Genomic DNA, 14,152 nt, shown 5'->3' on the forward strand with positions numbered 1-14,152 from the left:
CATCATTTTTTGCCCTCTTTAGTTCATATTCTCTCTCAGAAGTGGTTTTGGCCTGGGGTTTTATAAAGAACTGATCCAAAGACATTTGCCTTTGTCGGCTTTTACCAATCCTTCGAAAATGCATAGTGAGCGATCGCCCAACTGGTGACCACTTTTTCTGGGTGATTCACATTTACATAAAACTATTGGAACGCCTCATGGCCCGAGTGGAAAATGACGAGGATGCTGCATCGACATATCTGTCTATCTACACACATAGACACAAATGGTAGAAGTCCCTCTTAGCCAAGGAAGATGCTCGGTAAGAGCCAATGACATATAAGTATGTTGCTTTCAGGAAACCCTGATCTGCTGCAACTGGCAGCCCATACTGTATTTTTACCTTTCGTATCTTGAAATTTCTTTCATAACAACAGGCAATATTTTCCTGCTGAGGCGTTTCGTAACTTTACAATTTCGTATGAAGAGACGTTCATAAGTGGAGGTACCGCTGGACTTTAAAATTTGGAATTATCGCTAGCAAAGAAACAAATATATGGGCCTCTAAAATACAGTCGTCGGCCAATTTTTAAAAATGTGTGTATTTTAGGTAAGCGTGATCCTGCTTGTGTCTTAGCATAAATTTATTTCTTTGACCCTCAAGTACTTCCATGCCAAAGGGAACCTTTGAATCATGAATCAAGTCAAAAGTCGCTAAATCGCTTAACTACTGATCATATTGATTTCTCACAATAATGACCAACAATGATTTAACAAGGTAAGAAACAGATGCATATCAATATGCAACACTACTTCTATCAACCTCTGCAAGCCTTTATATTTTCAAATTTTTACCATTCCACGGAACGCACCATGTCCCATGTGAACTATTTTTAGAACAAGCCTGCTGACTACTCATGTGGTCCTTCGGGACTACCGAGAAGAGCAGTGTGGGAAATAGAATTTGTCATGTACATGGCATCTAAGTGCTCTTCACATATTTTGAAAAATTCTCCAAGATGGCGGCCACTTGTCACATTTCTACTAAATGCACAAAAAAATAAAGTTATGGTGATTTTTTTTTTTAACATGGTGTAACATAACATCCATTACATCCACTCTCTACAAAGATTCTCCTCTGTGTTTGTAGGTGGATGTGTCTTCCTGAGTCGCTCCTGCTCTCAGATATTTGACATTGGTCGGCTTCATCTGTCTTGGCCCAGCCCCCATGACTGGGGTTTGTGATTGGCTTGCCTTGGTGCTGCATTTAACGGCAAACATAAAAATGAAGCTGTACATGCGGTTGCGCGTGGGGAAAATACTTATCGTTGATTTTGAGATATTTTGAACGTTCATGTGTAGCTAGGTTATAGCGATACAACTACATTCTGTTCATCCCTAATACTGACTCAGGTGGTCTAGGCGTAAATCATTATCCATTTGTAATCCAGTGTAGGACTTCAAACTATGCCAACAGATAGAGCAGTCACCATTCCCAGCTATTCTGGTCCATTTTATTCAGCACACTGTTTAGCACCGTATCTCATTTCCCCATTTATTTTATTCATTTTTCCCTGTTTTCTGTGTGTATTGCCCTTTTAATTGGGCATGGAGAAACAGGCTGCAACAACCTTATTGTTTGAATGTGTTGTTCAGGGCTGTAGTAAAATAAAAATAAGCATTGTTGAAGATTTTCCCCCATTTGAACCATTGCTCAACATATATATTTAAAAAACAAACCCTGAAACAAATCAACCTTTTAAAACATATTTAGCTTTGTGTTATTTATTTATGAAATTGATCTTAACTGTCTAAATGTGATATTGGCCCAGGTTTCAGATCCAGCTGCTACAGGAGACACATTTCAATTTTCTGAATATTTTTGTCATTATTACAGAAATACACTAAAAATGAGATGGCACACAGGTGAAGTGCACCACTACTTGGTTTGCTAGTATACTTGTTGTGTTTTTATACCTCCTCTTGCTTCCTGAATTCCACCTCCATCTGCTTGTTCCTTGGCTGGTTTTTACCAATGCTATGGCCAGTAATAAAGTTGTTGCTGATGTAAGCCAACTCCGGGTCCTGCTTTCCTGCTTCTTTGATAAGACTGAAAAGGAAATGCAAAATGTCACAGAGATGATCAATGGCATTTTGTCTGTGCTATAACACTGTCCTAACAATCAGTGAGTTGAACATGTGTCCAGAAAAAAATTATCAAATCAGGATTTATGATCATTTTTGATTGATTGCACTGAAAACACTGTGCCTCTTACACCAAACCAGGGGTGACTTGGGTAAACCTACCGATTTAGGACTACTGCAGTGTAACGCCTCTCCACAAAGATAATTCCACAGAGAATGTTGGTGAATGGCGAAGGAAAGTTGGCTTCACCCCTGTCTTTGGTCTCCACCTCTTCATCCTCATCTTCCTCTTCAGAATCACTCCAAGAAACATAGTTGTCCTGATTGCGGTTGTTGTACCACTCTACACTCTCAAACTGTTGCCGCTCAAAAGGCTTGTATTCATGCAGGATTTCCAACAGACGGAGAACCTTTGGTGTGACAAACTTGAGGTCCAAGGAGGCAGGAGAGAAATGTTCTTCACAGAGGGCATGAACTTTTCTGAGAATGGTGTCGGTGAAGAGCAGAAACTTGCGGTTAAGCTCCCCCTGTTCATGCTTGATATACTTCTGGAGCTCACGCACCATGATGCCTGCTGCTTTGTCTGCACACCAGGGCCCCAGCACCTGCAGCACAGCCTTGCAGTCACTTAAGACCTGAACAAGACAAAGACGGTGTTAAAAAGAAGATATATTTTGAGTTTCTAATAAACAAACAAATAAATAAGTAGTCCAATTGTCAAGACTCTCTTTTTTTGGGGGGGCGGGGGGGGGGGGGGGTATGTCCTGGAAAATGTTACCATAAACATAAGCAGTGTTGGGGGGAGGAGGGGGGCGGGATTGCTGGCATTTTGACCACAACAAAAAATATTCAATTTGTCCTTAAAACCTGTTCTTTGAGTCAAAATTACAAGGATAAACAATAGTGTCAATTCATGTATGCATTCTCTCCTGCCTATCCAGTGTTGGGTTGTAGGGGCAACAGCTTTAGCAGGGAAGCCCAGACTTCACTCTCCACAGCCACTTCTTCCAGCTCTTCCCAGGGGATCCCAATGCATTCCCAGGCTAGCCAGGAGACAGTGTCTCCAGAATGTCCTAGGTTGTCTCTGTGGCCTCCTGACGGTGGGACATGCTCAAAACACCTCCAGGAGACATCCTAATCAGATGCCCGGAGTCACCTCATTTGGCTCCTTTCAATGTGGAGAAGTGGCTTGACTGTGAGCCCCTTCAAGATAAACAAGCTTCTTATCTTATCTGTAAGGGAGAGCGCTCAACACACCACGAAGGAAACCCATTTCATCCGCTTGTATCTGGGATCTTGTTCTTTTGGCCAATACCTACAGCTCGTGACCATAGGTGAAGGTAGGAATGTAGATCAACTGGTAAATTGAGAGCTTTGCCCTTTGGCTCAGCTCTTTTCACCACGACAGACCAATAATGTTTACATCACAGCAGATGCCACATCTATCTTCCATTCCATTCTGCCCTTAAACTCCTCCACAGCTCTGATTGCATGACCAGAAGAGGGGACTCCACCCTTTTCAAATTGAGGAACATTATGTCAGATTTGGAGGTGCTGATTTTCATCCCAACCGCTTCACACTTGCCAGCGCACACCTCCAGTGAAAGTTGAATATCCTGGCTTGAAGAAGCCAACAGTACCACATCATCATGAAAAAGCAGAGATGCAAAACTGCAGCCACCAAACCGGACCCCTTCAACGCCTTGACTATGCCTAGAAATTCTGTCCATAAAGGTTATGAACAAAATCAGTGACAAAGGGCAGCCAACTGTCACTGGAAATGAATCTGACTTACTGCCGGCAATGCGAACCAAACTCTAACATGGGGGTGGGGGGGGTGAACAGCCATACTACGGAACCTGTCCACACAGAGGGACACGGTCGAAACCTTCTCCAAGTTCACAAAAAACATGTGGACTGGTTGGGCGAACTCCCATTAACTGTCGAGGACCCTGCCAAGGGTGTGGCGCTGGTCCACTGTTCCACAGCTGGGACGAAAACCACACTGCTCCTCCTGAATCTGAGACTCAACTTTCCCATTGAACCTCCTTTCCAGCACCCCTGAATAGACCTTACCAGAGTGTGATGCCCCCTGTAGAACACTCCCTTCGGTCCTCCTTCTGAAAAAGTGGGACCACAACCTCGGTCTGCCAATTCAAAGGCACTGTCCCTGATGACCACATGATGTTGCAGAGGCTTGACAACCAGGACAGCCCCACAACCAATGTTCCCTCTAATTTTCCCTCCGTCTGATCATTCATATAAATTCCCTGAGCATTCCTTGGACCATGGTGAGGAACGTCAGACATGCACACGGCGGCCAAACCAGGAACACACCAGTCCAAAACCTGCGATCATAACAAGGTACGTGATGTAGTAGGTTTGGAAAAATTCTAATTACCGTATCTGCCACACTATAAGGTGCTACGGAATATAAGGCGCACATTCAATGAATGACTTAAAACTGTTTCCATATTTAGAGCACACCACATTATAAGGCACATAGAATAGAAGCTACAATAGTGGCTGAGGTTGCGTTATGCATCAACTAGATGGAACGACGCTAAAGGGAATACAATGCATCATTTGAATAGCACCTTCACAACCACTGTAGCTGTAACAAAGCACTTTAAAGAATATTTAAAATATTACAACCAAAAAATACAGGACCTTCAAATAAAAGAAGAACATACATGTATCATCGAATCCTCATGTAAAGAACAACAAACAATACAACAACAAACAGATTTAAAAAAGGATGTGGAGGTTGGATCTAAAACAAATGCTGTGGGTTTAAGGTGAGAAATAACCTTGATCAATAATTCGGCATCAACCAGGAACATTTGTCCTGGTTGATGCTCCAAGGTCTTGGTATCTAAGGAGGGACAATATGATACGTTTCACCATAAAGCCTCTATCTTACTATTAAAATGGGCTGAAAAATCTTCGCACATTGAATTTGACAACATATTGATTTGGGTGGGCGCAAGGGGGCAATTGTTTCGGATGTCAGCCTCAGTGGAGAGGTCACAGGTTCGATTCCGGCCCCCGGCTTTCCTGTGTCGCATTTGCATGTTCTCCCCGTCCTGCATGGGTTTTCTCTGGGTCCGACAGTTTCCTCCCACATTCCAAAAACATGCATGGTTAGTTAATTGATCACTCTAAATCAGGTGTGTCCAATCAATTAATCGCAGTCGACTGGTAGTCCGCCGACTGGTCCCAAGTTGACCGTGAGGGGTGTATTAGGAAATGGAAGAGGAAAAAAAGGATTTGGGTGTCTATGTGTGTGTGTTATCAATACCGTATTTTCCGCATTAAAGGATGCACTGGATTATGAGGTGCACCTTCAATGAATGGCTATTTTGTAAATTTCTTTCATACATTGGGCGCTTCACATTATAAGGCACAATCTACAATGCCTCCACTAGATGGTGCTACGCTCCTTCCATTCAACTCGAGAGGCGTCCGTTCAACTTGAGAGGCGTTCATGACCGCCTCTGAAAAATGTAAATTAACTATTACTGCACTTAAATGAAACTATGAAAATTTAAAATAATGCATCAAAACAGAAAATCAAGCGAGGAAATCACAAAATAAATTCTATATCCCCCCCCCCCCCCCGGCCCCCTACAGAATTTATTTTGTGATTTCCTCGCTTGATTTTCTTCGTGGCTTCATTGAAGTAATAATTAATTTACGTTTTTCGGAGGTGGCATGAACGCCTCTCGAGTGGAACGGATGAAGGCACGGAGACGGACAAAGACGTACAATACCTGTATTTGTTGAGACCGTGAAAACCATTAATACAGTTTGCGTTTGAACAAATAAATAAATAAAACCACATCTCTTCTTTTTTCAACAAATACAGGCGAGTCTTTGTCCGTCTCCGTGCCTTCTCTTATTCCGTTCAACTCGAGAGGCATTCATGACCGCCTCCGAAAAACGCATAGGCATTTCCTTGATCGTAGCGCCACGACTACTACGATCAGATATCAGTAGTAGTTATTTATTCCTTTGTTGTGTATTCACAAATGATGAAATCACAATATAAATTCTGTAGGGGTGGCTATAGAATTTATTTTGCTTGCTTTTCAGTTTTGATGTACTGTATTATTTTCAATTTTTGTAGTTTCATTGTAGTAATAATTAGTTTACGTTTTTCGGAGGTGGTCTTGAACGCCTCTCAAGTCGAACGGAAGAAGGCACGTAATGTAGACAGACAAAGACGTTCCTGTATTTGTTGAGACAGTTTTACAAAATGAACACCACAGCTCTCCTTTTTTCGGAGCTATTTAATAAAGCAGTGACACAGTTCACTGAACCAACAGCAAGTTATAACATTGGAAGCATGTCTCCAGGAAGGAGCCATCTTGGAGTCGATGTATTACCGTAATGACCATACAAAAGATGCTCCGGATTTTAAGGCGCTCTGTGAGCTTTTAAGAAAATTGAAGACTTTTTGGTGCGCCCTATAGTGCGGAAAATACGGTATGTACTGTATTTTTGTGTTACTGTACACTGCACCCGAAGAATCCGATTAGTTTAACTTTCACAAAAAAGGGAGTCAAAAAAATAAGACCTTTAATTTACTGTGTGGCATGAACTGTATCACGGAAAGTTGTTAGCGGTCAGCAGTCTGCAAGTGCAGCTTGCCATCAGAGCTGTTGAGCTATATCAACATTTTTGGGGGGTTTATTGTCATTCAAAGTTTATTTGATTTGTCATTCACAGATGGCAGTGTCAAACAATGGGAATCTGGAGCGCCAGGACAAGTATTTTAAAACGGTAAACGTGAGCTACAATAATGATGTTTCTAGAAATTAACACGGTGCAAACGTGCATCATTGCCTCCGTGTCAGGTCCCCTACTAAGGTAAGCAGGGCTTTCTATTTTCCAATCGCAGTGTTGTCTTGTATTTAGTTTATTTATTTTTTTGTTTCGTCCATGTTAGGGTCTGTTATGGTTGTTGTTCATCATAGCAGACGTGTGTGCATGCATGTGCGAGCGTGTGCCTACGTCTGTTTGTATGCACCTGCTGTAACGGGTCAATGTGGGAGGTTGGCCTCACCCCTGCTCCAAATTGTCCTTCGGCATGATTGTGAGTGTGAATGGTTGTTTGTCTCTGTGTGCCCTGCGATTGGATATAGTGAGTATGTAGTGGTTCAGATAAAGGATGGATGGATGGATGGATTTGGTCATTAAAAACAGGATTCATGACACGATCAATTGTGGAAAAAAAAATTTTTTTGCGGTTATTCCGGTTAACACTAATACGTTTTGAGAAACGAGCTTGTCTCGATTGCTTTATCATCTTATTATAGATATTTAGCTGTTTGCGATGGCAATAATGAAAGTAACAACAAAGTTAATGGTGAAGAATGACGTGTGTGTGAAGGCCTCAACCTCCACAAAATAATAATAAAAATAGTAGTGTAGAATAACGTGAAGGACTCTGCCTTTACACAATGATATGAAATTGGCATTAATTTCATGCAATTTAAGGAAAAATGGATAGGGAAAATAAATAGGGGACCTTTTTTTTTCAAAGCCCATATCCCACTGAGCAGAGGACAATTGCGAATGGTTTCGAAGGCAGTGAAACTCAGAAAAAACAGTAAAACTGTTGTTGAATGTCTGGTGTACGTTGACCGAGTATTTCTCGTACATATGCGGCATTGGAAGAACCCTGACGTGAACACATTTTTCTACTTTTGCCAACGGTCGCAATTGTTTGCCTCTCAGTGGCCCTTTGTGAATTTTCTCGTTGTGCATTCACAGACAGTCACGTACTTTGTTCATCATTACATTGGTGCCATCCAGTGTCCAGACTGACTAACAAATTTGTTTGGTCAGAACTCAGATTAAATGGCAAGTATTCAAAAATATTACTTCAAGCCCTATTGTATTAAATATAATTGTTGCACTTCACTGTATTTCTTGAATAGAAGTTGGACAACCACAAAATGTTATTGGGACTCTTTCCTGCCATTGGATATTTGTGTTTGCTTGTATTTATTTATTGATTTATATTTAGTTCATTTTATTGCGTGTTCTATACAAAATACATATGAAAAAAAGAAATATTTTTAGCTGTACTTTTTATACATTACAATATATTTACGGGTGACCTTTGCGATTTGCAGGGACTAGAGTCAAAGATGCCCCACAAAGAGCAAAGATCTGAGTCATATTGACACCAACTGTTTTTCAGATTCGCCCATTTGGGAACAGATTTGCCTCCATATGTTCCCTGAGCTAATTGTATTCTATTTTATTTATGTTTAACACAACATCCCAACTTCACTGGGTTTGTAGGTTTTCCAGGTGTAGGTTTTTGGTACAATGCAATTTGTTTTCGTAACAGTGGAGCTGCGTCAGATCTTCCTCCACACCTCGCCGTGAAAAGAGTATACCCGTTGATGGCAGGAGACGCTTGAAGTGAATGAATTAAAAGCAACATGATATAATCATTCTGACCTGCCGAGGGACGACTGTCGGACCCCTGTCTTCTCTTGTAACAGAAATGGTACAATCATTCAAGAAGTCGAGAGCTCCATCTAACTCCACTTGTAGACGAGAGGAGAGCCCACTTTTATCCAGATAGGGGCCACAGTCCAGCACAACTTCTCTTGGCTGAGAGGCATATCTGGAATAAATTGAATAGAAAAGACATTTGATGTATTGATCGTGAATATATTAATCCCACACTATTTCATTGATTTCCATAATATATTAATCATGAAAATAATTATGACAGGACCTGTCAAGAACTACAAGGTCAGTGGCAGTTTCTGCGCTGCTCTTCAGGACTTGCTCCAAATTCTGGATTTTCTGCTCAAGATCTGATGGGTTACACTTTCCATTCAGAATGGAGGCTGTGAGACCCAGAATACGAGGACTGCATAAACTGCCATCAAAAAGCTGCAGAAAGTGACATAAACAAAAAAATCAAACAAAAAAAACAGCAGGATCATTATCAAGAAAAGAAGAGAAAAACTATTCAAGATACAGTGGGCCGTTGTGTGCAGACTGTCTTAAGTTTTCGGCTTTATTTTCTGTTTCTGGTGATTGGTATTTTGCCGAGACTGTTGATGTACAAAGATATGGGTTGTCCCCTGCTCATTCCTGAACATACGGATGTAGTCCGTTGTGGCGCATTCGGGAATCCTGTCCATTTCTGTTTCCAACCAATTTTCGTCTCTCCCACCAAGATTGTCTGTGCTGCCGTCCATACCTCCTCCGATACGGCGTGGAAGCCCAGCTGCTGAGGGAGCTTCCCTGACCTCGCCGATTGAAGGAGTTGCACACTCCTGCTGCTCCCACCAGGATAGTGTTATTAAAAACTCTGTCGTTGACAAACAAAACCTTCATTCTGAGGGAGCTATTTCTTTTCAATGACCTGGATTCCCTCTGCCTGATAAGACTTGGGCTGGCAATGATGAGTGCAGTGTGATGCGAGAACTATTACCGCCTGCATGTTCTTACTTGGACGCTCTGAGAAGTTCAGGTCGTGGTGGAGGAACAGCAACTATTTAAAAAAAATTTTTTTTGGACAATGTACATTATATTCACCACATTGATCACCAGTTTAAAAGGCGCTTTATTTGAAGTCGGTAGGGCTGTTTCTGTGCTCTGCGCTGCCATTTACTGTCCTCCAACATGCAATAAGAATTTTCTGAATGGCTTTTCAAATCTTGCCCAAATCATACCGATATATGAACACATCCTGCTTCTGGGGGATTTTAAGATACATGTGTGCTGGCAAACAATTCAGGGTGTGTCCTGCCTCCTTCCCCTAAGATGGCTGGGATAGTATCCAGCACACCCGCGACCCTCATGAGGATAAGCGGCTTGTATTATGGATGGATGGATTAATGGATAATAATGTTTTACAAGCACTTCAAAGAGGTGATCCAGTCTTAAAGTCAGCCACAAGTTTGCGAAAAAATAGAATGGGGAAACTAGCTTAGCAATCTACATCTTCACTCTCAAATGTCAACAAAGAGTCCTCCCAAGCCAGTCAGAATTGAACAAAAATAGGAATAAAACTAAAACAAGTCACAGAACCAACACTTCTCAGTGAGTTATGCAAATGGCGACAACATGACAGTTGGGTCGTTACAATGGAATTGTCGTCATCGTGTTTTTTTTTAAATGTGGTAAAATTTGGACTCGAAGGCAGAGAAGTAAGCAAATTTCAAAAAGTGAAGAAAACGACCTATGGATGTTGTTAAATGTCATTTGCTAATTATACTACACCAGTTTATTGACATATTTTTTAATCTTAGTTCACTAAGCACGAACAATATTGTCATTGGCTAATACTCCCATGCCATGACTGTGAGACACAGTGCTCAAACCATTTGCTTTATTTTATTATGATGCATTTCCAGTTAATTGAAACAATGAAGGAAAGGTATGCCATGGCTATGTGAAACTCTCAATTCAACTGTATTTATACAACAACCACCGCTGTATACAAAGTGCTCGACATGGCGCAAGTATTATATATACAACAATAAACAATAAACCAATATATTTACAAAGACAGTAGAAAGCACACAAACAGTAAAATTAAATCAAGTCTGAGTCAGGCTTAGTCAAAAGTCAAAGAACAGAAATTAGTTTTGAGATGATTTTAAAGATGAGCAGTGAGGGGGCTTGCCGAATGTTCAGTGGGAGGTCATTCCAAAGAGGGGGACCAGCAACGGAAAAGGCTTAATCCCCTCTGGGCATCTGCTTAGTTCTTGGTACCGCTAATAATGTCTGGTCCGCAGACCTGAGGCGCCGGGCATGGGCGGAGGGGTGGAGGAGCTCAGAGAAGTAAGGTGGAGTGAGGCCATTTAAAGATTTGAAAACAAATAGGATCTTAAAAAGAACTCCAAAATGTATAGGGAGCCAATGAAGGGATGCCAGTGTAGGAGTTTTGTGCTCCCTCGACCAGTCAAGAGGCGTGCAGCAGCATTCTGGACCAACTGGAGACACTTAATGGAGGACTGGTTGGCTCCAAAGCAAAGTGCATAATAGTAATCCAGCCGGGATGTGACAAAAGGCATGAATTACTGTTTCAAAGTGCTCATGAAAAAGGATCCTTATGACACGGATGTCCATATAACAACTGGTCTGCCAGCAGACCTCTTGGACTTTGGCGCCTCGACGGTCATCAATCACCCGTCCCTACGGTCGTTGCCCCAACCTCGAGGAGGGTGGCGGTTTCCGGCGGCCTCCGGAGAGTGATGACGAACTGTGCCTTTTCCTTTTGAAATGTACTTTTTAACTTTGCTGATAGATACTGTAATCATGTGGATTTAATCAACATTGGATTACAGAACAAATTGACTCGGTCTCATGACATATTACCGCACTTTCAACATCCCGGACAAGAGCGCGACCAGCGGGACCTGCATGGATTCTTGTCAGATTTGGCAGTAGAGAAAACGTAAACAAAAGCGGGGCTTCTGAGCTAATGCCTCTCTACTTCCAGGATCAGATTCATAACACAAAATGGCTGAACTGGAACTACTGGATGTAATGGATAAAAGCCCTGACACTGCACTTTGGCATTACTGTCAGAATAGTAGTTAATACTTGTTGGAATATAAACAGCAATGAGCAATGGCTTGTTGAAGTGTAGCTTGGTGAGTGATATTTTTAATACTTCGTTTTTATTTTGGTCCTTCAATGTCTACACCTGAAAATGACCTTTAGCCATTAGTTGGGGTCTTGCATTTATTTGAAAAAGTGTGTGTGTGTCTGTCTGTCTGTCTATGATATTATTAAATATCCATTCAATAAAAGACTCCTACGTGCAGTCCTGCTACAATGGTCTTAGATAGAATTTTAAGAGAAGGAAAATTAAAATGAACTGTTCCAAAAGTGAACTTCTATAGCTTGGCAGCTCTGTGAATGTAATGTGGTCAAAAATGTTGGTGCAACTAACTTTCCCGGTTGCGCAACCAAGAAAAAAAAAAAAGAAAAAAGTTTGGCACACCAGTTGAACCACAAAAAGTTACTCTAGATCAGGGGTGTCCAAAGTCGGTCCTCAGGGGCTGCCGTCCTGCCTGTTTTCCAGCTCTCTCGGGAGCAACACACCTGATTCAAATAATCAGGGTCGTTCTAATGCTGCTTCAGAGATGGCTGATAAGTCATCATCTGAATCAGGTGTGTTGCAGCCGGGAGAGCTGGAAAACAGGTAGGACGGCGGCCCCTGAGGACCGACTTTGAACACCCCTGCTCTCGAGCCCCCCGAGTAGCCTCCATTATTAGAGGGTTGTGTCCTGGTTGAACACAATGCTAAAACGTGGCTTTAATGGACCAGCTTTTCTTATGTGTTAAGATTTCCCTCTGAAATGATCTTTCTGACATGTATGTGTCAAAACTGGAGTTGTCCCGATAAGGTCCGAGCTATATATATAGCATATATTCAGTATTTCCACCCCAAATCTTTGTGTGTGAGGAAAGACGATGTCTCTGGAGTCATGACCCCATGAAGTATGATGTGGAACAGAATGCAGACAGTCAAACAGGTGCCCTGACAGAGTTTTCTGTTCTTCTTTCTATTTGAAGGAACATGTGTCCTGAGATTATTGGAATTGTGTGTGGGGTCTCTAACATGTCGTTGGGAACCTCCTATGTCACAAGTTGACAAGTCATATTGTTTCCCACAGATCTTATCAATTGGTCAGTCCAAACGGGTGTTATTTTTTACAAATTATTGACTCATCTAAAATGTTGCTCTTTTTGATGATACAGTGTTAATTTAAAAAGAAAAAAACTCATTTTGGGGTCTCCTGAAAAGTGGTGACTCTGGAGGTACGAGGACTCCACCCCACAGCAGCGAAAACAATCATTTACGACTTGAAAAATCTGAATTTGTGTACCAGGCCCAATTTACCTAAGTAATCATAAAAATTCCAGACAAAATGAACACACAAACCCTTCAAAGTCTGATTACATTACATTATTTTGTAACACTTACACACTCACCTTCATTATCTCACAGTAGGGGTGATTGGTGATGGCAAGATGACAATCGTCAAAAACCAACAAGTTGATTTTTGTCAAGGGTAAGATTTGATTCCTCAGTATATGCAGGAATATATGGCAAGTCATTACCAGCACCTACAACATATGAAATCAGAATGACAGGAAAAAAAATATGTCAATGTGAAGAATCACGTTTTTCCAGATCTGTCACAGAAACAAATTAAGTTTGAGGTGCAACTTATCTGACTCAATCGCCTATTTAGATACATAGCCAAAGCCATCACTGGCTTGAGGGCAGTTCTTCAGACTACTTTTTGTGACTTTAGATTATTGCATTCTCAAGTGTATGGAAATATAAAAGTAGAGAATTCGACAGATTTTTCTTCTGAGTGATCGGGAACCCGTCATCATCTCGCGCCACAGCGTAAGGCTGTAGAGATACCACCCCAACATGCTGTTTACAGAATATCTCAAATATCTCTCAAGTAACAATTGATTTCCTAGAGGTTATTCCATTTGCAAAATTTGAGACGAGAAAGGGTCCTGCCAATGCACCAAACAGATAGATATAAGCGGACGGTGGCTAACAAACATTTCCTCCTCCATAACACGCCCACTCCTCCGCCCCTTTACCAGGTGGTCAATTATCACCACCTGTGCTATTGCCCTTGACGGACCAGCGGAATTACCCAAGAGCCGCACATAAAATAACCCAGGGGCTACATATATATGTAGCGCACCGGCCGCTTGTGCATGGAGGACCTGTGCTTTCTCACCGGGACTACATGGTGTCGTCAAACTAGATCTTTTGTCCGCACTAATTTGACTGTGACGTCTGGTCACGTCGGATCAGTTTTGTAAAATACTTGATTATTGATCAGATGGTTGAGGACAGAACTGAACTCGACGGATCGTAACCCCCTGTCACTGAGGACGTCTTGGAGGAATAAACGAGGTACGCGTTGAGGACGGCGTGGGATTTTTAATTTTTTTTTTTTACCTTGAGTCAGTTTGGCTCCCCAAAACCCTGCTTCCACCACCA

General features: G+C 41.8%; 1 protein-coding gene across 2 annotated transcripts in view; it reads right to left on the reverse strand.

Annotated features, from left to right (window-relative positions):
• The window catches only part of dicer1 (dicer 1, ribonuclease type III), a 115,823-nt gene that overhangs the window by 87,022 nt on the left and 14,649 nt on the right, over positions 1-14,152 (reverse strand). For both annotated transcript variants that reach the window (XM_086126957.1, XM_086126958.1), the window contains exons 6-10: positions 13,111-13,245; positions 8,885-9,045; positions 8,602-8,770; positions 2,287-2,759; positions 1,957-2,089 (exon numbers count right to left, since the gene is read on the reverse strand). In XM_086126957.1, the coding sequence (XP_085983083.1) occupies positions 1,957-2,089; positions 2,287-2,759; positions 8,602-8,770; positions 8,885-9,045; positions 13,111-13,245 (1,071 nt within the window). The remainder of the gene's footprint in view (positions 1-1,956; positions 2,090-2,286; positions 2,760-8,601; positions 8,771-8,884; positions 9,046-13,110; positions 13,246-14,152) is intronic.

Source organism: Hippocampus guttulatus, chromosome 13, assembly GCF_054856545.1.
Source record: "Hippocampus guttulatus isolate MCC_2025c chromosome 13, RoL_Hgut_1.0, whole genome shotgun sequence".
Lineage (NCBI taxonomy): Eukaryota > Metazoa > Chordata > Actinopteri > Syngnathiformes > Syngnathidae > Hippocampus > Hippocampus guttulatus.